Source organism: Gadus chalcogrammus, chromosome 7, assembly GCF_026213295.1.
Source record: "Gadus chalcogrammus isolate NIFS_2021 chromosome 7, NIFS_Gcha_1.0, whole genome shotgun sequence".
NCBI lineage: Eukaryota > Metazoa > Chordata > Actinopteri > Gadiformes > Gadidae > Gadus > Gadus chalcogrammus.
This window is the reverse complement of record NC_079418.1, coordinates 1,611,662-1,638,136: the sequence shown is the minus strand read 5'-3', so window position 1 is coordinate 1,638,136 and position 26,475 is coordinate 1,611,662. Positions and strand designations below refer to the sequence as shown.

At 44.4% G+C, this 26,475-nt stretch overlaps 2 protein-coding genes across 2 annotated transcripts in view; both read left to right on the top strand.

The window, feature by feature from the left end:
* The first annotated feature begins 1,908 nt into the window (after positions 1 to 1,908).
* LOC130386705 (uncharacterized) lies at positions 1,909 to 4,981 on the top strand. The gene is made up of 7 exons (XM_056595718.1): positions 1,909 to 3,299; positions 3,453 to 3,556; positions 3,654 to 3,926; positions 4,020 to 4,113; positions 4,260 to 4,327; positions 4,433 to 4,660; positions 4,743 to 4,981. Exons 1-7 carry the CDS (start codon positions 3,206 to 3,208, stop codon positions 4,830 to 4,832), a joined length of 951 nt encoding a protein of 316 aa, XP_056451693.1. The 5' UTR covers positions 1,909 to 3,205; the 3' UTR covers positions 4,833 to 4,981.
* Positions 4,982 to 5,051: 70 nt separating this feature from the next.
* The window catches only part of LOC130386704 (protein enabled homolog), a 43,926-nt gene continuing 22,502 nt past the window's right edge, over positions 5,052 to 26,475 (top strand). Inside the window, exons 1-8 of the mRNA XM_056595716.1 lie at positions 5,052 to 5,092; positions 5,261 to 5,324; positions 5,474 to 6,241; positions 7,879 to 7,953; positions 8,174 to 8,314; positions 8,665 to 8,730; positions 8,908 to 8,970; positions 9,203 to 9,320. Coding sequence (XP_056451691.1) covers positions 5,067 to 5,092; positions 5,261 to 5,324; positions 5,474 to 6,241; positions 7,879 to 7,953; positions 8,174 to 8,314; positions 8,665 to 8,730; positions 8,908 to 8,970; positions 9,203 to 9,320 — 1,321 coding nt within the window. The 5' untranslated portion in view covers positions 5,052 to 5,066. The remainder of the gene's footprint in view (positions 5,093 to 5,260; positions 5,325 to 5,473; positions 6,242 to 7,878; positions 7,954 to 8,173; positions 8,315 to 8,664; positions 8,731 to 8,907; positions 8,971 to 9,202; positions 9,321 to 26,475) is intronic.

The following is a 26,475-nucleotide window of genomic DNA, read 5'->3' as shown; positions in this document are numbered from 1 at the left end:
AGAGAGAGAGAGAGAGAGAGAGAGAGAGAGAGAGAGAGAGAGAGAGAGAGAGAGAGAGAGAGAGAGAGAGAGAGAGAGAGAGAGAGAGAGAGAGAGAGAGAGAGACACTTCAGTTGAGCCCCCCTGTTGCTCTAGAGCAATGGCGTTTGTTTCAAAAAAGGGGTTTGACTATAACGACTGAAGGTATGAACAAAGGAAACGCACGTTTCCAAGACGCGTGGTCCCTTTAAATTGTACACCACGTGGTACATCCAAAAGGCGGTAGAAACAAACTAGTTTTGACCCAGGTAGCACTAGTCAAACGCATTTATTGGATCTCTTATAAGAAGTATGAGATTCCTGCAAGTTTGTCCCCACAGCGGGTTAGCGAAGCACTCAAAACAGATGGGTTAAAAACTGCGCAAGTGTGCCTCTACGGCTGTGTTGTATACTATACAAACTTTTCAATGGACCGGGCCTGGAGGAATCAAACCCATTCAAACTCCACAGCAAACAAAGCCACGTAACCGGTTTTATGCAAGTAAGCTAGATTAACATTAATTAATATTCGACCTTTTTCACCCCACCGTAATGGCTCAAACGTTTTCTGGTCGGTTATAAATATACCTTATGGTGGCCCGGCTAAACTTCGAAGCTTATCACCATACAACACAAAAACCACAGATAATGTTTCCCACGTGGTACACACATTAGATCTAGACAGGATTGGATACAGTTTATCTACAAACCCATATAAAACACACTCCTAGCCCTTTACTTCGTGAGCTCGTTATTTAATTTCAATCTGTTAGCGTATCCGAGGCCGTGTATCTAAACGTCTGTTATGAATTTCAATCCGATCGCCGAGACGACACGTCCCCTCAACCAGACGGATGCAGTACAAGCTATTCACCTAAATGTGACTATGTCTAACTATACAGAGTTCAGTCATGGACAACAGGTTCTGTTTACCTTTCTTGTGGCGCCTGTAAGTAGCTTGTACTGCTTTCCGAACGGCCTCGCGGTCGCTAGTCTCGGTCCGGAACTTTCCAAGAACGTCGGGCGTCACCAATTTGCAGAGTTCTTCATGGAAAGAGGGGTCGAATCCAAAGGAATAGCTTTAAAGAGACTTTATTTGTATAAAGTATTTTCGGTATGGTAACTGATGCTCTGAAGTAAAGAGAGATTGAAGATGTGTTCTAAGCACGTGCGAGAGTATTCTCCTAGCTGATCAATAGATCTAACCCTGTGTCTAATCGCTGCCGAGAGAGTTCTGATCTGCCTCCACGATTCTGGAGGGTCTTATGGACTCAGCGAGGACCGGAAGACTTGGAGAGGAACCGGTGTGACGTAATCCTCGGTTTTCCTCGCCTGGTCTGTGGTGCTGCCCTCTGTGGCTAAAGTATCTATTGCAGCCTTCAGTAATGTCCTGCTTTCCCTTGTGGCTATGTGTAGTATTTACGGCTTATATGTTTGGTCCTACCCCCCATTGGTTAAGTGACGGAAATACAGCTGGTGTTCCTAAAATACGTAACACATTCACTTTTTACACGCCCACATCCGCCCAACAGTCTAAACTCTACCTCTGTCCACCATATGCAATGTGTTTTAAATGCTGTGCTGTTGGTCATGAAACGGGAGTTCGTCTGCCGTTCAACTCAAGGTGAGGTGCTGGTTATATTACTAATGCTGGTTGGGTTTTGACTGTATTTGCATTTTAGTTGTCCATCAATAGATTTTTTTGGAAAATGGTTAGGGTTAGTGTGTCTGGCTGGCTGGCTGGCTGGCTGGGGCTGTGTGTCTGTGTCGTGTGTGGGGGGCTGTGTCGTGTGTGGGGGGCTGTGTCGTGTGTGGGGGGCTGTGTCGTGTGTGGGGGGCTGTGTCGTGTGTGTCTGTCTGGGGCTGTGTCGTGTGTGTGTCGTGGCAATTTCTGTATCAGATATTGCGTCTAAGCAGATGAGATATTTAGATGCAAAAAGCACACAATACTGTTGACAATTAGTGGTTATATATATTTGTATTAAAAGTACGAATAAAGATACATCACAACATGCATCAACAAACAACATAACAGGCATACATTACAATAATCTGAAGCCCCAGATGGGAGCTTCTCTTTGCGTGTTACTTCATACTCAAGGTACGCTGGGGAGAAGTCCACTGAGTAGCTAAAGTCAGGAGCTTTTATACACTTAGATCGGATCCTTGAGGGCAGTTGGCCCCAATAAACGAAAAACCTTTGTTAACCAGATGTTAATCTATTGATTGAAGTTTCTTCAGAGGTGGTTGAGGCTGTTCTTTATCACCCTTTGCTTCTCTACGCTCCCCAGGGGGTCAAGTAAAACAGGCCCAAACCAAACTACAGACAACATGGAAACGGAATGTGAAACCAGATTACATCACATGAAACACTAAGAATTACATTTTAGAAGACCTTGCAGAATAGCAAGATTCCAAGAACGGGATGTGAAACCAGATTATATCACATGAAACACTAAGAATTACATTTTATAAGACCCTGAACATAACATGTCGATTTTCCGGGGGGCTGTGTCGTGTGTGTCTGTCTGGGGCTGTGTCGTGTGTGTCTGTCTGGGGCTGTGTCGTGTGTGGCTGTATACTGATTTTCAGATTTTCTAAGCAAGGTAGGTCTGTTGGTCATGTGTTGAAAGGAGAAACGGGAGATCGTCCGCCGTTCAACTCAAGGTGAGGTGCTGGTTATATTACTTGGTGCTGGTTGGGTTTTGACTGAATTAGCATTTTAGTTGTCTATTCATAGATTTTTTGGGGAAAATGGTTTCTGTACTGCCTGTCATTCTATGCAAATATTTGGCTTTAAATTTGTCCTTGGATGAAAGCTTTATAAGTTGGCTGTGATTAGGAAATTTTAAATGCTGAAATGTCGTGTTACATTTCCTTTTTACACGCACACATCCGCCCAACAGTCTAAATTCTACCTCTGTCCACCATATGCAATGTGTTTTAAATGCTGTGCTTTAGCCCATATATTGATTTCACATGAACACCTTGTGCATGTGTGTATTTATTGCACCTATCTGTTCTGTTTAATGTTCATTTCATATGAAAACACATGGTTATAATTACATAAATACATCTCTGTACAGGGTGGGGTTTTCAACATGCAGCCTTTCTTGATGTATATTTGTAAAGGGAAATCTTGTACCTATTTTGAAACATTCTATTTTTCTTATTGTGAAATCATTAGATGCCTCGTGCCTCGCGCGCTTCGTCTGTAGCCAAGATGAAGTGGAAGAGGATTCTTCCCATGGCAACGACTCTGGCCAGAGGCTTCGATCCTGGTATGTAGTCGTAAAGATACAATGATGCATGTTTTCAACTCATTTATATTCCTCAGAATTCTATTGCATGAATGTGTGATGTTTGACTTTTAGATCAACAGCTCGAGATAAGTTATTCATTTTAGTTTTGTGTTGAATTTGTCTTTTTATTAGTGCATGGCACTGGAGCACGTCACCGTGTCGAGCCGTGGCCTGTCTCTGCCCACACTGGGAAGACCAATCGATTGGATCTCCCTCCTGAGTCTCCAGATAAGCAGGTAAACTTGTCAAAGACCTTTCAGAAAATAATATTTAATTTAGCTGTGGAATATGTTTGGAGTGGAATGACAACTTTTTATTTGTCCTTATTTATAGTTTGTGCTGTTTGTGGGCGACTCGCATTTGCGTGCGTTGGCTGACGGTCACGTGAGGATGCCAGATGGTTGCCTTTCGTTTGGGTTCCTGTATACGCCTGGGGCGTCTGCCGCTGAGCTCCGCACGGAGTTGCTGAACGCAGACATCCGTAGAACCCCAGACGTCGTTTGCTTGCTTGCTCCAAGCAACAACCTCACGGCGACGCCCAGCATCGAAGCGGCTGGAGTTGCCTTCAATGGACTTCTGAGAGCTGCCTGCAGTCGATGGCCTAAGGTAGTTTTTGTGTTACAAAATAAAGTGTATTTTCAAGGCAGACTATTTAACAGAATTGTATAGTGTGTAATCCAAAACTTTTGTGCGGATCAGGTGTTTGTGCTCGATTTCCCTCCCCGGCTGGCGAGTAAATTGGCATCGCAACAATTCCTTCGAGAGGAGTTTCGTCGCGTTGCAGCAAAGAACGGTATGTAAAAATGATTAAGAGATGTCAGTATAGAATATCTATGAAGGAAAGCTTTAAGTGTATCTCCACCACTTCGTGTGTAGCCTTTGGTACCACGTGTAAAATATGTATATAGTGTATGGTTTAATATTTGTTTTCTTCTGCAGGTGTAAAGTACTGCGTCACAGCTGACCGCTTCCCGCTGGATTCACGTGCCTTGTGGAGTCGTGATGGGGTAAATTGTGTTATAACTCGGCACGTGAGAAATTCATGTAATGTCATTTTTATATGGCAAAAGCAGTTTATTTCAATAATAACCCGTGCTTCTCATTTATAATAGATCCAGCTGAGTGACGATCTGGGGATGCCGATTCTCGCGAAGTTGTTGTGGCACTTCTCCTTTCGGCAGCTACAGTCACCTCTGCCTGTTACACCTCCGCCTGTGTCTCCTCCCAAGTCACCCCCGACTATGAGACCCTTTGCTACCACCGTGGTTGTGAAGGGAGAAGTTTCCCGTCCACGTCCCCTTGACCCCTTCAAGGAAACTGTCGTCGGACGTCGCGGAAAGGTAAAAGTTGTACAATTTTGAAGAGCTTTAGTTTTAGTTATGCCACATTTATTGAATACTAATTCTCCCTATGTGTTTATAGCGCAGCCAACCTGAGACCTGGGATGCGCCTGAGGACTGGGATCAGTCTTCCGTGCGGATCCTTCCTCATGAGGTTTGTACATTGGTATGATAGCTGAAAGGAAATTAAACTGTAATGATGCGTACATTTTTTGTTTCATTTAAATGCTATTCCTATAAGACAAGGCAAATGGTCAATGGCTCATTTTTTTTTTTTATTTCTAGGTTTGTGTGCCTCCTGTGGTCCTGAGGGAGTGCTTTGTCGTGCTAAACCCTATCCGGTTTAGCACTGACAAGTTGGCTGCAATGGATCGCATTGTTCCATCCAACCTTGACGTCCCCATGTATGCTACCATGGGGAATCGCACAAAGGTAATTTGTGTGATTTTAATATTAACTGTTTGTGAGTGCATACATATTAATAGCGCCTGTAATCCTATATGACAAGCTTTACATTGTATGGTACAGATAGTAACAAATGTGTTATATTTCATTAACTGTTATAATTTCTGTTCTCTTCCATTATGATATAAACGGAAGGTGGCACAAGGTGGCACATGGAACCACGGCTGTGGTCTCCAAAGGAAAGAAGGCCCGCCTTGAGGTTGGTAATTTCTCAGTGAAATATGTACTTGTTTTTTGGTTGAAACACAGGAACAACTATTTTCTGATTTCGCCTTTAATACAAGAGATAGTCCAACATTCTCTGTGTACTAGGTATTGTTTTGCCAATGATTTACAATTATTTTCCAGGCACTTCAAACTCCAGCAAGGATTGCCAAACCTTCAAAGCTGGTACCTCCCCCTCGACCTGTTCCAGAAGCTGCTGTACCAGCCACTCTGGAGGGCGTACCTCCTCCTCGACCTGTTCCAGAAGCTGCTGTACCAGCCACTCTGGAGGGCGTACCTCCCCCTCGACCTGTTCCAGAAGCTGCTGTACCAGCCACTCTGGAGGGCGTACCTCCCCCTCGACCTGTTCCAGAAGCTGCTGTACCAGCCACTCTGGAGGGCGGACCTCCTCCTCCACCTGTTCCAGAAGCTGCTGTACCAGCCACTCTGGAGGGCGTACCTCCTCCTCGACCTGTTCCAGAAGCTGCTGTACCAGCCACTCTGGAGGGCGTACCTCCTCCTCGACCTGTTCCAGAAGCTGCTGTGCCAGCCACTCTGGAGGGCGTACCTCCTCCTCCACCTGTTCCAGAAGCTGCTGTGCCAGCCACTCTGGAGGGCGTACCTCCTCCTCCACCTGTTCCAGAAGCTGCTGTGCCAGCCACTCTGGAGGGCGTACCTCCTCCTCGACCTGTTCCAGAAGCTGCTGTACCAGCCACTCTGGAGGGCGTATCTCCTCCTCGACCTGTTCCAGAAGCTGCTGTACCAGCCACTCTGGAGGGCGTACCTCCTCCTCGACCTGTTCCAGAAGCTGCTGTACCAGCCACTCTGGAGGGCGTACCTCCCCCTCGACCTGTTCCAGAAGCTGCTGTACCAGCCACTCTGGAGGGCAGCGTCTTTGTGCCTTTGAGCAAGGTAATTTGCATACAACATGTGATGATTACACACATTCAGTGAATAGAGTGTGGTTCTCTATTCTTTTGATATTTTCTCTAACTTCCCTTTAACCCATTTAGGCCTAAAGCGCCTGGAAAAAATGCCTGTAAAACCTATAGGCGATTTCAGAAAAGCCCCCAAAACCTGAAGTTTTTCTAGAAATTCAGCAATTGTGTCAACGCCTACTAAATTACTGATTTCTCAGCCCCTGTAACAGATAGGAACACAATTCAAAAAGTATTTGAGAGCTGACACCTGTGGCTTTCATGGGAAATTGGAGTTTTTATTTACAAATATTTACAATATTTACATACAGGTAGAAAAGTAAATAAAAAAGTAAGAAAATATGTAAAAGTGCAGGAACAGCACAAAATAGTAAAAAAAATAAAGTATAATAAAGTGAAATAAGTATATAAGAAAGTAATAAAGTATATAATAACAAACATGGGAAGGGGAACAGACTGGGACTAAAACTGTAAACAGTCTGCGTTTTAAATTACATGCACTTGTATGTGATGACTACTGAATAAAAGTATTATGCATAATAGAAATACAATTGCATTCCATCCTAAGAAGTAGCGTAATTAAAAGATACAGGCTATAATTTGGGAATGTATAGTAGCCTAGGCCTTATTGTTCTGGAGATCGCAGTTAGGTGTGAAATTCCAAAGAAGCTCTATTCTTTGGAAGAGCCTTGAACATCCTGCATACGGGCCCGTCGTTGCCTTGTTACGCCACTGGTGACATTCCAGAGAAGCTTATCTGGTTTTACGGGTGCTTTACGCATCTCCGGGACAGTAATACATCTCTTACATATAAACTGTCGTAATTTCTTATTACAGCATCATCACAATCAATAGGTATTACTATTGATAAGTATAAGTGACATTCCAGAGAAGCTTATCTGGTTTTACGCACCCGGGTGCTTTACGCATCTCCGGGACAGTAATACATCTCTTACATATAAACTGTAGTAATTACTTATTACAGCATCATCCCAATCAATAAGTATTACTATTGTCCTTGCCTCCAGCTGGCCGCAAATCTGTCCCGGGACATATTTCTGGCGAATTGCGTCCGAAAGAGATTCTTACTCTGTCGCCAGTAATCTCTTCGCACCGGCAACACAAGCAGCCCCATTCCCATAGCCCCATTCCATACTTCTTCTTCCTCGTCGTCATTCACGAACATGTGCCTTAAACATAATTCCCGGTCAATCGGTTCGTATTCGTCATCAAAGTACTCGGCCTCATCAACATCTTCGAAGCCGAGAAACTCCTCGAAATCGCTACCGTCAGAAAAGTCTTCAGTCTCAAATTCCGCCATACTTGCTTGAAGAAATTTCTGAACTAAACTCACGAGGAACAAGTTGACACCTATATGTGTCTATTTTGATGCATTTCATTGGCCCAGAGGCCGACACTTTGGGCAAAAACCCCCCTTATACAAAAAAACAACGCAAACGCTTTCCCGTCCTTAAAGGTAGAATGACGCAACAGCGCCCCCGGCTTTAAAGGTAGAACAGCGGCAATGCTTTCCCGGCTTAAATGGGTTAAGAAAGTCTAGTTTTGTGTTTCCATTTCTCAATTGTAATGTACATATAATTGTCATTGCAGTTTGCTCAACCGGAGGGGGATGACAAGACTCTGTGTGTTGATGAGTGGCCGTTTCTTCAAACAGAGTTTTGTGAGGTAAAGGAATGGGGGGAAAAAGAGAGCATCTTGTAATAAATTAATGTTTGGGTTTTGTTGTTACATTTGTATGTAGCGCCACAAAATACAGGCGTGCACAACACTGTTTGTTACTGTTTTAAATAAACTACATTAGCAGTAAGTTCTTTGAACTGCCCACTTTTCAATTTTCATACAATTGTATCCGTCATGATAATTTTGCTCCCTTACCTCATTGTAGAAGGTGAACCAGCCAACTGCTCGGGTTGTCTCTGGACAGAGAAAACAAGAGGAGCCAACACCTTGGGGTCCAAAAGTTGTGATGGCCCAGGCTGATAAACCAACAGCCAATGAGACCAGCTTCTTGGGATGTTCAACCAAGGTAATTAAAACAATCTAAACAAATTATTTGCAAATAAGCAATCAATCTGTTGCAGGATCAGTATCTGGAAACATTTACACTTTTATTTCATAATTACAATCTACATAGTTTAACTGTTTTTAACATGTTCTTGGTAATATCTACACACTTTGAATTGGAAATTTCAAGAAGGTTGGCTGATGAACTTGTTGTGCTCATTTTAACTATTGAAGCTGAACTGAAATAAAAGTTTTCTTTGTCCTTAATTCTCTTCACCACAATACACCGAATGTCCCCTTTTTTATGGCTCATGAGTTTGCATGTAGGGGTAAACCTCAATCTTTTAAAATTCTTAATGCTTGTGATTGCAGATGACACACATTGAGGACCATGAGCGGGTTGACCCAGCACCTGAGGTCACTGCGAGCAGTCAGCAGGTATGCAATTACTAGTGAAAAAATGATATACCATCAGGAAAAGCCACAGCTTAAGAGACCCATTTTGTTTTTATTATTTTAGAACATTGATAAATATGCCTAAACTATGTACATTTTCAAATTACTTACCGGGAACCAACATGCTTTTAAAAACACTTATATGAATTGTCATTTCAGCAGAGCCCGCCTGAGGACAATGGCCAGCTTGAAGATCCTCATGTAACACTTGGCAATCAGAAGGTACTTATTTTTAACATGTTATTCCCTGTTCCTTGTGTGTTTTCCTGCCATTTATTAGATCTTGGAAATTAGTTAAAGTAATGTTAATATCTTCTAAAATTTCGTTTTCCCATTATACACAGACATGAACTACAGCTGATTGATTCCTAGCCTTTTTTATGAATTCCTTGTTAATTCCAATGTAAACTATTGGTTACACCCCTTTTTGATTGAACTACTGTTGTGTTTTTAGGCACCCTGTGATGTTGCACATGCCAGAGCTGCTACATCAAGTCATGTGACTTATGAGAACCCTGGGTGTCTTCAAGGATCGTTTGACCAGAGCAGCCACATCTTCGGGGAAAATGCAGGTAAGCAGTGTGCTACAAATGGCATAGCGGCGATTATGACTCACGCCACCCATAGCGTTCTCAAATGGAAAAAAAAAAACATTCATCATATTCTAAAACAAGGTAATGGCTTGTACACATCTATGCTAGAAAATAAGGAAATCAGTTCAGCCAACACCACTGGGTATATTTTCATTTCCGAGTTACCCAGACACTGCAAATTAAACAATAAATTATTTAGTTTGGAATATTTTGATACACTCACTGGAAGTCTTGATCGAAAGCAGTGGCGATTTTGGTTTCGAAACTCTGGTGGGGCCCATGCAGGAAAATATTATAACGCAATCCAGAAATACCACATATTACTACCATCACAAAAAAAACAGTAGCAAGTGACAGAGGGGACCAAAATTGCAGCTGAATAATGCCATCACTCAAACGCGAATCTGACGACATATATTAGGCTATTATAGCAATAGCACCACCAAATGGCAGCGTTCAAGATCTCACAATATCAAAACTCAAGAAAACAACAACGTGGCAACAATAAAAACACAACGGCGCACACCCTTTACACAGCAATCAATATACAAAGCCACCACTCACAATATACCAAAAAAAGAAGAAGTATGGTTTAAGTTTGCAGGCCACCATACTGTACAATTAACAATGAATTTAGCCTGATAAAGTGGTTGCCTATTCAGACCTGGATAATCCTGGGTGAAAATGTAAGTAAGTTTGGGCTAAGATGGTAATTACCTGTGCTTTAAGGACAGTGCTGTCTGGTCTCCTTTGTGTGGCTGAGGTGAAACACAAGCATTTTTTTCCGCTTGAACCACTCCTGGTTGAACGATCTATTCTTGTCCTTTCCCTCTTGAATAATGATTAAATCCGTCGGGCGATGTGGTCCCAAACGTTTTATCTCCAACTTCTGTTCAAGTGCTAAATCTCACATGAGACAGATACTCAACACGATTCATCATTTAATGAATGAAACGTCCATTTGTTGTTATTTACTGTAACAGTAACTGTAACAGTAACTACGTTAGCCAGCTAGCAAGATCTGATCGTCTCCCGCCGTAAACCCCGCCCTTTCTACAAATCAGCCAATGAGAAGAGCTTTGGGGCACTAAACTTCTGGCCCCACCGCCGAAACAGAAGCGGGCGCTGCGCACGCGCTTGCTCGCGCAACAGCACCAGTTTTCTACACTACAGCAGACGGGGCCATCTCGGCTGTGCCCCACCGAGCAACGAACTATTTCACACACAACTACTACACTACAACAATTGCGTTCATCAAATTAAAACTGCGGACATGTAATTAATTATTAACAATTAATGTATTATTAACTTATGCTCAATGACATTTAAAAAAAAAAAAAAAAAAAGTATAATCGTGCCCTGCACGGCAGCGTTCTCTGGTGGGGCCGTGCCCCACTGGCCCCTAATGCAAAGACGCCACTGATCGAAAGGATGATTATGACGCTTCTATGCAAAACATAGCCATGTGCCTTTCTTGTCTGCAGGTCTCAGGTGTGTGCAATGTCGTGCCAACATCCGGGGTTCTCGGCTCTCCTCTCCTCTGCTGGCTTTAGGCTTTTGTTTGGTTGTTTCCATGACTGATCTCACACCACACTTTTGGTTACATCACATATTACTGACTTACACCACATCCCATTAACTTGACCTTAGTTTCTGTTCAATCTTATTTAATAAACCATTGTTATTCCTTTACCCTGCGTGTGGCCTCCCCAGTTTATGTTCATGCCAGAGCCAAGCATGTTACATATGGGGGCTCGTCCGTGCTTTTGGAACCTGGAAATTGGTATGCAGAAGTTACATTTTTGATTCCCACTATTGGCTATTGGGGAGCATAGTGTGGTTTTTGTAGTGCTAAATTAAAATTAAAGATTCTTGCTGGCATGGGGTAAAGTACCTGCGCAGTTTAGTTATCAGAATTGGGGAGACCCACGCATGGTTTGGTTGGTTGGTTGGTTGGGTTGATTGTGATTTGATTTGGCCCGAGATTTTGTATGTTGGTTGGCCGTAGAGGAGAGGAGAGCCGAGAACCCCGGATGTTGGCACGGCAGGTCCTTTCTACCCTCCCCAATCAGCAGGGTCATTGCACACACCTGAGACAGATTCCACTCTGACAGATTCGACAACATGGTAAGGGGCGGTAACATTCTTTAACAGATCAAACATATGGGACCCCTTAATATTTTCGCCTTGTAATATGATCTCCCCCTTGTCCGTCCATGAGACATTTTTAGATTTCTTTAAAGAGTCCAGGATATGTCTGGCGTTGCTCTTGCTTCTGACGGGTATATGTTTCATTATATCCTTATAAATATGATCGCCGCTGGCATCATTATCATCATCACCACGCTGCGCCACCATAGGTGTATGAACTGGGCCCCCATCCGCAAGTGACAGAGTTAATTCTCCATGCTCGCGTTGCCCTTGCTTTACCATGGATAGATAACGCTGCAGGACAGCGCCGTACCTGGCAGCTTTTTCATATAGGTCTGTATCGGGAGTGTCCAACACCGTCGCAATGGCCATATCCAGATCATTTTCAGCAGTCTTTCTAACAGAATCCCTGGGGTGGGTATGCTTTAAGGCATCGAGTTGATGTTGAGGAACTAGATACATCTTGTGCGTATGATCCATTATAATCACCCTCCTCTTGAGAACAGACTTGTAAACAACGGTATAGCCACAGACAGCAGGGGTAAAAGAAATCCACCAGTCTGATTGATCAGTCTTTTCTTTCTAGATGTCAGTACATTTTTATTGGCGAGTATCCTGAGGTCCTTCTTTCGTCTACGCAATTTTGTATGCTGACGTGGGGTCAACGGTATTTTGCCTTGTAAAATGTTCAAGGCTATTTCACACAGTGAGTTGATAAAGTCGGCGTTGGCCGTCCTGAGGATAACTTTACGCTGTGCCGGAGGTGCTTTATATAGTTGCTTAAGACGCTCACGATTTCTGCTTATACGCGAGGACATGGTCTTTTGGCTAATCACTTTGCTCTCTGAGTTTATACAACATGCCGGTCTGACAATATATCTGTTCTAAGTCTCATGTTGTCTGGGGTCATGGCTTTAAAGTCTACAAGCAGATAGCCGTAAGGCATGTCGGTAGCATCGTTAAAGGCTTCTAGAAAATATTTTGTCTTGCATGGAAACATCAGTTTGGCTATCAACATAATCTGATATTTGTCACGAGGGTTCTTAAACAAAACCATGTAATTGGTATTTAGACTAATTGTCCGGCTGGTTTTACCCTGCATAAATAAATTCTGGACCAGATACATACAACTGAGATTACGATGGTGTACATATTTGGTAAAAACGTACTGAACCTCTATATTATTGCATGCGTCGTTCATCAAGTCGTCAATAATGAGCAGATTTCTAGTATGGACTGGTAAGATTGCATCATCACATAGAGATTTGGGGATCCCTTCTACAAAGTGAATGTTCCTTATTTTAAGCAAATCATCATATATGGGCTGCCAGCATGAATAAACATATACTATATTTTCAATGTTTTCTGAGAATAACCGATCCATATCTTCAATGACTGTTTTGACAAAGTAGGTTTTGCCGCTGTTTGAAGGTCCCAATACTACCATGCTGAACGGGTGCTGTAGCCTAGGATCAAACGTAGTGTGTACAACAGCCATCTCCGCGGTCTGTGTGCATCCCCTCTGACGGACGGCTGTATTGTGACCATAGAACCGTGAAACATTTGACAGTTAACATTCTTTATTAACACCGATATGATCCACAAAACATTTAGCATACGATAATCGTCATTAATCATTAATGCATGATGCATAAAAAAGTATATACAGATACATTATGATACATTTAACATGTGATTTGAATTTCTTGTATCACAATATGAATACCCCCCATAATACAGAAATTATTAAAATAAAAAGATGAAAGAAGAGAACATGGATCATTTGAAAACAATAAAAAACAAAATAGTTAATAACATACCGGAAAGCGTGGTGAATTTCCGTATGATTTGATTTTCTTAACACAATATGCATACCACCTCAAAAATACAAAATGAATAAATTAAAAAGATTAAAAAAAAACTATGTAAAAAGAAGAAGAAAAACATGGATCATTTGAAAACAATATGTAAAAAGAAGAATAAAAACATGCATCATATGAAAACAATATGTAAAGAGAAGAAGAATAAAAACATGGATCATGTGAAAACAATAAACAAAATGGTTAATAGCCGTAAGGAAGTGTGGTGTAGTCGGAGAAGACCCTGCGTTAGTTGTAAACCACCCTAAGCCGTTTAACCACAGTAGCGTTTTTAAGCAGAAACGTATTCTTATCTCGTTGGATGGTATCTGCAGTGGAGGTGACGTCGATGGTTTGAGGCCGACGGTTGACAAAATCATCTAATGGGTGACCACTTTAGCATTTGCTGCATTTAAAGTCACCCCTTTGCTTTTGACTACAGACTTGTGGTGACGTGTGTGGTAAGCATAGCTTTTAGGACCTGTTGAGACATATTCGCTAATGTAATCCTCCTGCTCGGTACCATACAGATCACCATCATTTATCTCGTCGGTCAAGTCGCCCAGATAAGGGCCTAAAGGGGGTACCCAATCACCCTCCTTAGAAACAAAAATGATGCTGTCTGTGTCACAATAGAGGACACGGTCCTGTAGTTTGTCTAGAAGATCGTAGAGCATGAGCCTGGCATGGGCGTTAGTCACAGCCCCCACAATCACGTTGACATCCCGCGCCCTTTCGAGACGGGCATCTACGTGTTTCCATTGTACAAGGGCTACATCATCAGAAATAAAGCAAAAGTGACTAATGTGATAGCTGTCGCTAAACATGAGCTGAGTGAACCTTTCAGGTTCAGAAATTAGCTCACAAGTGGGTAGGTCTGGGCGTAGTGAAAAGCGACCCCACAGGCTGTTTAGAATCAACTTGTTGCAATTACGCATGGCTTTGTTAACACTCATGTTGTCGTGATCCAACTGTATGCCTTCCTTTGCCAGGTAGTTTTGCACATACACCTGCTGTTTCTCCGCAGTATCCACTGTGCTGGGGTATCCTGAAGCCTCCTGTTTACGCTTGAGAAACGTTTTGACGTACCCTTTAAACAGAGTCGTCGACCGGTTGTTGTAGTGCCATACCTCATGCATCTGGATTATCTCATAACCCAGTTCAACCGCTTTTTGTAACTCAAAAGTCACCCATGTGCCTGTCAGAGCCCTTTCATCGTTGCAGTGATGACATGCGTCTGTCTGATTGAGCGCATTGGCACATGTACCACAGAGGGGGAACATCAGCTTCCCATGACATCTGTAAGGGAGCACAGGATGGTAAAGACCTCTGGGGGGCAACACAGTGCATTTGACGATGCCGAAATACCCATCCAAAGGACCAAAATTCCTAAAAATGATCTGGAGGTGCCCTACAGGATAAGGACAGCGAGCCTGTACTGTGGGGTAGAGAGAGGTAAAGTCATAGTAGCGTATTTTCTCACTGGGCTCGGCCTTGTGATACATTTTGATGGCATTGGTGCGACCCCCATAGAGAGAGTCGCGAGGATCAATCCTAGGTTGTATCTTCAGAGTAGCCAAGAATGCCTGCACTGCAGCATTGGTCTTTTTCTGTCCGTGCCACTCACACTCCCACATGACCACGACTCTCAAACCATGATCTCTTTTGAGGGCCTTGACTTTGAGGTGAAACTGCAACCACAATTCACCATAGGCCTTCTTGATGACAGGGTTCTGGTGACCAGCATTGTAGCAACGTTCACACCCAATATAACTTCCTGCAAATTCATAGGCTGTGTTTATAGACGGAGCATATCCGTCTAGGAAGAATGGTCCATATTTAGCCTCTCCGTGGTTGAGAGCGTGCCGAATCTCCAGGTTATTGGAGTGGGATAGATATTCAAGCCACTGGATAGATGCACATGAGAACGACTTTTTGAAGGTGGCCATGCACGCCGAAGCCAGAGTGGCATAGGCAAAGGGGTCTATAGTGGCACACTCTATGAAATTCTCCCTGTAGATCCCACACGCCGTGTACAGGATCCTCACATCGTTGACACAGTAATTGCGTAGCTGTTTCTGAAGGACAAATTTTTTGAGTCGTACAGATCTGTACCATGTCGCGAAATCTGTCATGGAATCATAACCATAATATGAGATCTCAGGGTAGGCACCGACATAAGACTCGTTGGCCCGTGTGTTGAATTTATGAGGAAAATTACCTTTCACCATATCGTCAAAATCCAACGCATCCGGTGCATTAGCCAATCGCATGGGCAAAAAGCTAAAGAGTCGACCCATCTCTGTTTGTAGGCGTCATCACGCATCAAAATGACTCTGCTCCCCTTCATGACTAAAAAGGGTTTAATACCCTGCTGGATCATGTAATCCAGGACGATATAGTTGTCAAAGCCCGATGCATTGTGTGCAACGAATGTATACAACGTATACTCCCCTGTTCTGTAGCGTTTCACAAACTTTCCTACACAATCTACACCGCTAGCATACCATTCCGTGCTGTCAGACGTCTTAGCAGCCACAAAGTTTGGTTCGTGACGACCATTATGAATGCGCGTTTCGAAATCATAATATATGTAATTATCAGGTGGACCGTCATCATCATCGTCATCTAATGTAGGGGCCGTCGTATAACGGTTACCCTGACCCTTGCGATGGCCCTTGCGCTTGCGCTTCTTTGTGCGGTCGTACGGCTGGATATAGCAATCATGTATTCCGTCACTGGGTTTCGATTCCCCACAGTGACGACACTTTGTCAAGCTGCATACATGACCATTATCGTCACCCTTCCCCTTCCCCTTCTTCTTCTTCTTCTCATCCAACACATGCTGCGGTATGATATACTGTCTACAACAACGATCGCAGTATTTGAGCTTTTCACAAGGTACCATGTTATGTATGTAAGAATGTTTCTTGTGTGTGTTGTAGCAGACCTGCGAGCGGCATATACGACTGCAGTCCTTGCACTTTATCGTAGACCTGCTAGTCTATCGCACACTCTCAGACACACATTGCAACGGACCGGGCATTTGTGGAACAGGATGCCCTCATGGGCATTGTAACAATATTCACACACATATCGCTTACCAAAGAAAGCCGTTCTGTTCTCTATGCAATGATAATGGTTATCATGGAGGTACAACCATATTGTTTTAGGATGTTGGGCCGTATGCGTCTGGAACATCTCCAGCTTCTTGAATGCATCATTATGATGAAATATCAGGATTTTAACATCTAGATGTCTCTCAAATTTGGAAACATCCGAGAAACCCACAGAGTGATCTGGGCCAAACCCCAGCTCACTGTGTAATTTGCGAGCCGCCTCCAAATTAGTCTCTTCGGACGCTGTGTCACCCCCGGTTACCCCCTCCTGCAGAAAATGTGTCATGCATAGTGAGAAACACAAATTGTCATGAGTATTACTCGGGGTGGAGAGACTTAGTTTCTTCTTGTATATGATTTCATCATAGGGAATGTTTTTTAACTTCAAACGTGCCCCACATCGTTTGTTGTGGACCCCTGTGACCACCAGCTCTAACACATCATCCGTCAGACCTGTGTCGTTACTCTGTATGACTTGGCTAATATGGTCCATAAACAAATCCGCATTGTAATCGTCACCTGATACGAGCACAGCCTGTACATCAGAGGCCAATGAAGGGCCTCTCAGCACCACGTTTAAGACACTACCATCGGCTGTACTTTGTGAGCAGCTTGTTATGACACCCGACAGCCTCTCCCTGATCAAATCAGGGACCTCTTATAAATTTACAAGGGATATACTTCTCAGATCAATGGACTGTCTAACCTCAAAGCCGTTAAAGTGGGGAAATAATCTAGTATGCATCTCGTCATTATCTTCCCCCGTTACAGTAGGCGCAGGTGTACCATCATCACCACCACCACCACAGCCATCACCATCAACATCATCACCACCACCACCGTCACCACAGCCATCACCAGCAACACCACCGCCATCGCCATCAACATCAACACCACCGCCATCGCCATCAACATCACCACCACCGCCACCCCCCACACCACCGCCACCGTCCTGTATATTCGACTCTATAGGGTCACCAATCCTACCCCCTGCCACAGCCGGGGGGTCCTGAAAACCCTCGCCAACCCCTTCATCACGTTGCGACACATGCAATACATCTATCTGCGATGCTATGTCTAGACTCTCTTGTGTACTAGCCAGCCACCCCCCGACAGTGTTAAGTACATCTCTGGTGTTTACCACCGTATACAACACACCCCGTGTGTCTAAATCTCCTGGCGCCTCTAGCCCCCCACACCCCTCCACGTCATCTACCCCTGGCTCGTTCGAAACATTTATCCTTGCCGCCTGGTATAGAGCATCTGCCATACTATGCCCCCATGCATCAGCTGCAATTAACACACGCCTAGTTCTATCTATGTCAACACATATTTTCCGCATGTCTAAACCACCTTCTGCACACGTGCCCCCACCCCTCACACGTCCTACAGCCGACAAATGAGACGTATCGCCGGTTGCATCATACCTCATTGCCATCTCTTCAAGATCTAAATCCATAATGCTATCCCCACTATCAGATCTACGCCGTCTCTTGGGATTACGTCTATAGATTTGAATTTCCTTTTTCTAGGGCTAATGGCTTTATGCTTAGTGTACAGCTATAGTTTTTATTCCAATAGATAAAAAATAAAAATAAAAAATAAAAAAACGTTAATTAGTCAGGTATTAAAAGAAAAAAAGTTTTATTACGTGCAGTTTAAAAACAAAAAATACCCTCTCCACAAAATAAAAGAAAAAACAATAAAAAACAAAACACAAATCAAATACTAACGATTCACCGTAAGCTTTTCCAGTGCATCATTCATTACAGTCATCTCGGCACTCATGGCCTGGTAGGCCCTGATGTTAGCCGGCCCCGTAGATTCAATTAGCCAAAATTTTCGAGCGGTTTTAGCTGCCCTTAGCCCCTCCTGAGCGCTAGTTCTCTCTATAGCCAGAGTGTTGACACGCACAGATGACTCGACATCCAGATGCTTACGCTGTAGGGAGGCGATAGCAAGACCATTACGCACTATCTCAGCGTTCGGGGATTCAAAAGCCATACGATCACGCGCTATCTCGGCCTTGAGGGCTCTGAGGGCCTGCTTCGTCTGCTCTTCGATATCCTGAAATCTACTGTCAATACGTTTACCAGCCAACGCACCCAGTTTACACTGACGACCAATGGTTATGGAGTTTACATCTGCCGCCTTAGTTACCAAGGTTAATTTATCAACACATTCTTTACAACAGTTAATACAACGCCCACCCAAAATGTGTTCATCAACAACCGCTGTGCCGACTGGTAGCAGCGTCGCCACTGCCTCATGAGCGTTGGGACTCACAATCCCACTCACAATGGGACTCACAATGCAGGGTCGTGGCTAGGGTCTTGAATGGTGTGTAGGGCTCCAGAGGCAGGGTCTGCAGGCTGGTGGTGTTGTACAGGCTCTGCACTGGTGGTAGCCCCTGCGGACGTAGCTGGAGGGTCGATCCAATGAGCTGGAGTGAAGTCGATCTGTTCCAACAGCGATGAGGTCCACGACGGGAGGTCGTCAAGACCCTCAAGATCCTCAGCGGTCAGTTCTGGTAGTGGTGCACACTGGGGGTCTCCAGGGTCTGTTTGTAATAGAAAAAGAAATCAACATAATCAGTATCACGCCCCCTCCTGGTCATTACACTCTATAGAATATATATACTTTTTCTTTAATTTCCTACCGTGTTGTATGGTCCCATCAGGCTGCACTGTGACGGTCTCTGTAGGCGACGCAGACACATGCACATCCACCGTCTCGATCACTTGCGGTTTGGACTCAGACCATACACCCCCTTGCTGGGCGATTTTAGGGTTTATGACTGCTTGGAGAACCAGGTTAAAATTCTCTGGAGTTAAAACACTATGAGCGGCGTCCTTGCGAGCCTTTTTATAAGGAATTTGTGGATGATCCGTGGCCAGTGGGGAGCAGGGTAGAGCCAATCCTCGGCCCGGTCTTTTGAGATTTTTCTTTGATAGGCGGCTTGCACCAGGGGTCCGCTGTTTCACACTATCCACGATAGGTACTATACGTGAATCAAAAACAAAATACAAAAGTATTTATGGGTTAGGTTTGGTTGTTCTTTTTTTTTTTAAATGCAAAATAAATAGATGTAATACACTTATACTAATGGCGGACGTATTAACAACTTACCATAACTACAGCTTGCCCCCACATTGGTCCGATCGCCGAGGATCGTTCTTTGATTGTTGAGCCGAATATCATGCGAACCTGTTACACATCAGGAAAATACGATTTAACGGTTGTTCTACATGAATATACTATAACAACTAATAATAATAATGATAGCGAGAGTGATATGGAACTATATATCATACGCTGCTATAAAAAAAAAAAAACATACTTGCACGTGGATCCAGCTGCTGTTTCACAGTCTCACCGCCGGCCCCATGAATCACTGCGGAGTGATCACTGCTTCAGTCAGATATATACAGCGGATACACATAGTCATAGTCATGATATAATCATAATATAATACACACATATGAATACTTACAGTCAGTTGGCATATTAGTGCAGGTCGGGTCGCTGTTTTTTGTTTTGTTTTTCTTCCAGCCGCTACGACGCGTTTACTATCTTGGAGGTTGTACTCATTCATACAATAGGCTAGATATATATGCATGATGGGCGCCCATCTGCATACCCTTCACACCTATTCCCCTGTGTCATGGCATCCTGACCAATAGGCACTGGACCCACACATACGTAGGTACCGATGGCCTACACCCACTCATCACACCTTAGACAGACTACAGATCTACTGCGCTGTTAAGTAGAGTTAATACATCTATCTGTTAATAAATAAATGAAATTAATATAATATATGATAATAGTATCATGATAACACCTAATATGTTGCCTATGTGAACCATCGGCCGTATCTTCACTCAGATAGTTCTATGGACCATTGGTGAAACCCAACTTTTAACCCTGATATATATATATATATATATATATATATATATATATATATATATATGTACATATATATATATTTACATATATCTATAGCATATCACTATACGGTTGATTACGGCCTTGTTATCAGTATTACGATGACCACTATATAAATGTATCTAGAGGATTCGTATAATATTAGGATAGATAAAACAATATTACAGCACATACACACACACACACACACACACTCCCTCCCAATCTGCATATGATGCTGTGTGTACATCAAACAGCACTTGACGATCTTCCTGCTGACACACCTTCAACCCCGTCTCTATGGCATCGCATACATACCCACTTCCTCCATCAAGGCCTCAGCCCACAATCCGCATAGGAGGCTGAGTGGACTTCAAACATATATGTGACAATCGAAGGCGATACATCTCCCAAGACATTAAGACTCCGAATTATCCCCTCTGTTATCAGGGGCTTTGACTGACACTTATAACCTACACTACTTACAAATACATTTGTCGTAAGAAGTGCAACATATAATGATACTGCTGTCCACATGATGTTAATAGAATCATCCCATTCAACCCATGAAACATCTGTTGACACACACACACACACACACACACATACACACACACATTGATTATACAGATCCCGCACCCCAGCGCCCCCTACAGGTTCAACACAGGCATTATACATGTCATAACAACACAAAGGGTTTTTTATGGTTTATGAACCGTCATAAAACCCCTCCCCCAACCGGAAGTGCCTGCAAATAGGAATCGGTCCAGGTAGTGGTTATTATCTACTACTGACGTTGATAATGATGCTTTGATTTGATTGGTGTGAAGCCAAGGGCCGAGTGGCTTCCCTTGGTACCCTCCTGACACCCTCCCGACCTCCCGATCAGAGGAGGGCAGTGTCATGACGGTAGCCTCACCTGATTGGTCAATTCTTTCTTTTTTTTTCACCAAGGGATGCCAGCTCGGGCTGGCTTCCTCGCAGTGTGCAGTGTCGTGTTTCGTCGCGTCTTCAGTATATAACAGGGGCGCAGTATCGCGCATTGTGTAATTGTCAATGAGAGGAGAAAAATGGGGAAGAAATTACAGCAACACAGCACAAAATAATTAACAAATCTGTTAATATAAATGTTTTTATTGGATGACAACTACAGCCTAAAAAAACAGGGAAGCCTGGCTTCCCTTGGCCTCCGGGAGAAAACGCCACTGCAGATGACGGTGTTGCTATCTACAGTTCCGTCTGGGAGTTTAAACTTGAACTTTCCGTGCACGGGGCCGAGCAGCGTCTTCTCGTCTGCCTCCATTTTGTTTCAACGCAAATGACGCACCGGGTCAAAGGGCACTATAGAAGTGCGATTAATGTTTTTTTGTTTTTTTTCTGTGACAAATTAACGCGTTAATTTGATAGCCCTCATTTCATTCATATTAAAGGTTGTATCAGCGATTCTGATTGAAACATAAAGTATCACATTCATCTGCTTTTTCCTCACGATCCGCTAGCTGCCCGTCCCATAAGCAGGCTGTCAAAAAACCGCATCTCTCTAGGCAGCCTAGGCTCCGAGATCGCACACAGAAACAAATGGTACTACCAACACCTCAAAATCAAAATAAACAGTGTTCCAACCAGTCACAGACAAGGGGTGGGTGTTGTGGTGTTTCGCGTTTGTGCACGCGAAGTGGTAGCTACAAATTCCTGTTGCATTTTCATGCACATTCATGAAAATGCGCGTCCATGATCATTTTCAAAACATAGGAGGGAGGGGCTAGCTGGCTCTGTTTTTTTGGAATCTCGCAACGGAAGTCAGGGCAACCAGAATCGCTAATACAACCTTTAACCAAGAGGCGGTGAATCCACCTCGGTGCAGTTCACCTTCTGGCCAACAGGATTAGGGTGAAGGAGACACAGGTGTGTCGTGTGTGTGTGTGTGTGTGTGTGTGTGTGTGTGTGTGTGTGTGTGTGTGTGTGTGTGTGTGTGTGTGTGTGTGTGTGTGTGTGTGTGTGTGTGTGTGTGTGTGTGTGTGTGTGTGTGTGTGTGTGGTGGAGGTGTTTGAATGGTTGAAGAGCCTTTGGTGCTCAACACACCACCATGTTGAGTCAAACAGCACTATGTTAGACGCTGGGGGGGCCATGACGGTGGTTACATCTTGACATGCTAAGACTGTGTGTGTGTACGCGCGTGTTATTGTGTGTGTGTGTTTATGTAAGTACGTGTGTGTGTGTGTTCGGTGTGTGTGTGTGTGTGTGTGTGTGAGTGGGGCCCTCACCTCCAGGGCCGGTGAGGGCCCCAGGGGAACCCAGAGGGAGCAGGGCCCCTCAGGGGCCGGTGAGGTTGTTGTGGAGGTCCTGGCGGGCCGACTCCAACGTCCCTGTGGTTGAGGCCCAGAGAGAGCACCACAATCTTGGTGTGAATCTTGGATTTGTATCAGACCTGTGTGACGTGTTGGTATTTGGCACCGGGATAACTCTCCATGTGGACGTCTGTGTGTGTGTGGGGAGGGACCCGACTCAGGGTTGAGTCACCGATGATCACTACGGGCTGGATGGATCAAATAGTCCAATCCCTAACTTTATGCCCCTGTTGGGCAAAATAACCTGCTGAGTACATCACATGTACATTACAAATATAGCTAACTCCTACCCTATCCTGATGAGCACATCACATGGCAGTCACATTACAATATAGTCAACTTTTAACACATAACACAAACATGATAATATAGTCAGGTCAAGGCCAGAGCCAAGGCCCCATTTCCCAAGCAGGCAAATGGTAGACACTCAGACAATGCACCAGTCATCCTCAAGAACGGGAGAGCCACATTAATTTATCACACAGGAGACACTTCGAAGCTCTCCCCCGTTAGGAGGAACACAAGGGATACACATGCATATACCAGGGCCTGGGAGCCAAGGTCAAGCAAAAACACACAGAACCACACACACCTCAAACGCACACACCTCATCGAGAGGAGGATACAGCATAAAGGTGCGGCCACACCAGACGCGTATCTCGCGTAATTTTTATGCGAGATACGCGCGTAAAATGTTGCTTGACCATTTTGTGTCAAAAATGGTCACATACGCGCAATACGCGCCATACGCGCATACGTCACTCGCCTAGATGAGTCCATGTCCATGCAAGTGAACGGAGCATTCCCTCTTCGTCATAACTATCAAACCAAACATCCTTCACATTCACCGAGCGAACATTACGAAAGTAAAATGCACATTTCTCGCTAAAAATGTTTCCATAAACGCATTTAATGGCGTAACTATGTTACTATTTCCACCCAGAATAAAGAAAGTTGTCGGCCGTGGCTGTGTGTGTGTGTGTGTGTGTGTCTTGCCCCAGGATGAGGCTCCCCACGGTAAAGGCTCCAACACTTGGGTGTGTGTGTGTGTGTGTGTGTGTGTGTGTGTGTGTGTGTGTGTGTGTGTGTGTTGCCCCAGGATAAGCTGCGCTGGAGTCCGAGGTAGGAAACCCAAACGCCGCCGTGTTTGGGTGATAGAGTTTAGATCGGGTTAAATTAAATAATCTCGGATATAAATAACAATAATCGGGTTAAATAACTTCACATGGTGTGTCTGGTGTGTTTCCAGCATTCGTAGTGTTGATCAGCAGATATATAGTCCGCCAAGACGTTGAGGTTGCTTAGTAACCAGAGACTCTGTCCATGCAAGTGAACGGAGCGTTCCCTCTTCGTCATAACTATCAAACCAAACATCCTTCACATTCACCGAGCGAACATTATGAAAGTAAAATGCACATTTCTCGCTAGAAATGTTTCCATAAAAGCATTTAATGGCGTAACTATGTTACTATTTCCACACAGAATAAAGAAAGATGTCGGCCGTATGCTTCTGTCCAAGCTCACTACTCTCTGCCAGTGACGTCGGGTCAAGCTCAACGCTGATTGGGCAACGCGGCTAATCGTCATGCGTATGAGCGTAAAAAGTTCAATTTTTTGAACTCTTGAAATGTACGCGATATACGCGCGTATAGCGCGTAAATATACGCGCCACATACGCGCTATACGCGCGTAAAATGTTGCTTATACGCGTGAAACGCGCGTAAACCAATGGTTCCCTATGGAAAAAATGGCGATTTTATACGCGAAGTACGCGAGATACGCGTCTGGTGTGGCCGCACCTTAAGACTGTATCACACAGGGACTCTGGATCTTCTTCTGAAGCAGACCTTCCACGGAGGCGAAGCTCTGGACGAACCATCAGCGCTGATTAGGGACTTAGACATATTCGATCTCTCACGCTTTATGACTCTGTATAACTGTTGCCACTTTACTTAATAAATCCAAGGTCCTCGTGCCGACAGACTTTATTACCTCTCCGTCTCATTTCATCTGGTCCAGTAACTAGACAGACCGTTTTTCCCCTCACCCCGTAGGATCGTGTCTGGTCATTTTGAACATCGTCTTGTTCGGTCGAGGCTTCGGGTCGGTGGTTCCACTCGGCCGTCGGCGCTCGGGAGTGACGGTGAGGGGACTTAACGAGGCTGAATGAAGGGCGCGGTGGAGTCTAAGCTGCACAGTGCGCTGTGAGAGTGTGCTCGTGGACTGGACGGACAGCGGAGGAGACTTGGTGTTATTAGAGGGGGCTTCAGATTGGGATCGCTTTGTGGGACGTTTCCCTTTGCTTTGACCCATCATCATGGTGTTCTGTTCAGCCACCTGGTTGAGTCTCTCCGCTGTACCTGTACCAGTCCGGGTCTGTGGTGGGGGCCGCTGCTTGGTGGAATCTACAGGAGGGGGAGGAACAGAGTGAGTGGGGGAGGGACCGAGATCTAATTATATTGAGGGGGAGACCAGGGTAACTAAGTGGCTGAGATGATGTGTGTTAATGTGTGTGTGGAGGTGTATATATTAATTAATATATTGTGGCTGAGCTGATGTGTGTTAATGTGTGTGTGGAGGTGTATATAATAATTAATATATTGTGGCTGAGCTGATGTGTGTTAATGTGTGTGTGGAGGTGTATATATTAATTAATATAGTGTGGCCGAGCTGATGTGTGTTAATGTGTGTGTGTGTGGAGGCGTATAGATTAATTAATATATTGTGGCTGAGCTGATGTGTGTTAATGTGTGTGTGTGGAGGTGTATAGATTAATTAATATATTGTGGCTGAGCTGATGTGTGTTAATGTGTGTGTGTGTGGAGGTGTATATATTAATTAATATATTGTGGCTGAGCTGATGTGTGTTAATGTGTGTGTGGAGGTGTATATATTAATTCATATATTGTGGCTGAGCTGATGTGTGTTAATGTGTGTGTGGAGGTGTATATATTAATTAATATATTGTGGCTGAGCTGATGTGTGTTAATGTGTGTGTGGAGGTGTATATATGGGGGGTCTAAGGTGGGGGCTGAGGGAAGCACCGGGTTGAGTGGTGAAGGTGTCGTGGGGAGTTTCTAGTAGGGGACTGAGATCAGTGACTGTGTAGCTGTTGAGTGGCGTAGGTTCTGCTGTTGTTTCGGTGAGTGGTTGATGACTGGGAAGTGGATGGTGGCGTTGGGGAATGTGGTAAGTGCCTGTTTATTAAGGGCCGATATTTGTTTGATGGACGTAAGTTCGGGGTTGTGATTCATGTTGTTTATGCCAACTGAAAGGATGACTGTTTGTGTGTGTGTTGGTGTTTTCTGTAGGATGTGTAAGATATGTCCTATGGTGGCCCCGGGATAACTGTCTATGTGTATGTGTGCGTGTGTTTGTGGGGGAATTCTATCGAGATTGGAGTCGCCGATGATGAGTGTGGGTGTGTGTCCTAGGTACGACCAATCCTGCAGCTTGTGGCCCCCCCTAACCTTATGGTAGGTGGGTCGATAGTATTTTAAGACTGCAGGATTGGTCGGGGAGGGGATGGACTGTGGTTTGATATCTGGAGGGGGTAGTGTAGGGGGGGGCAGTGGGGGCCGGAGGGTTGGTGTCAACAGTGACCTGGCAAGAAGGTTGTGGGGGGAGGGGGAAGAGTTTTGGTCAGTTGGGTTCGTTGTGGTCGTGTTGACCTTAGTAGGCCCCTTCATCATCGCTCTTAGATTTTTGCCTGGCCACTGAGGGAGGG

Excerpts from the sequence above, each read along its gene's own strand:
- LOC130386705 (XM_056595718.1), top strand. The coding sequence starts at position 3,206 with ATGCCTCGTGCCTCGCGCGCTTCGTCTGTAGCCAAGATGAAGTGGAAG. Across the intron at positions 3,557-3,653 it reads CTGAGTCTCCAGATAAGCAG|TTTGTGCTGTTTGTGGGCGA; the intron begins GTAAACTTGTCA and ends CCTTATTTATAG. Across the intron at positions 3,927-4,019 it reads CCTGCAGTCGATGGCCTAAG|GTGTTTGTGCTCGATTTCCC; the intron begins GTAGTTTTTGTG and ends TGTGCGGATCAG.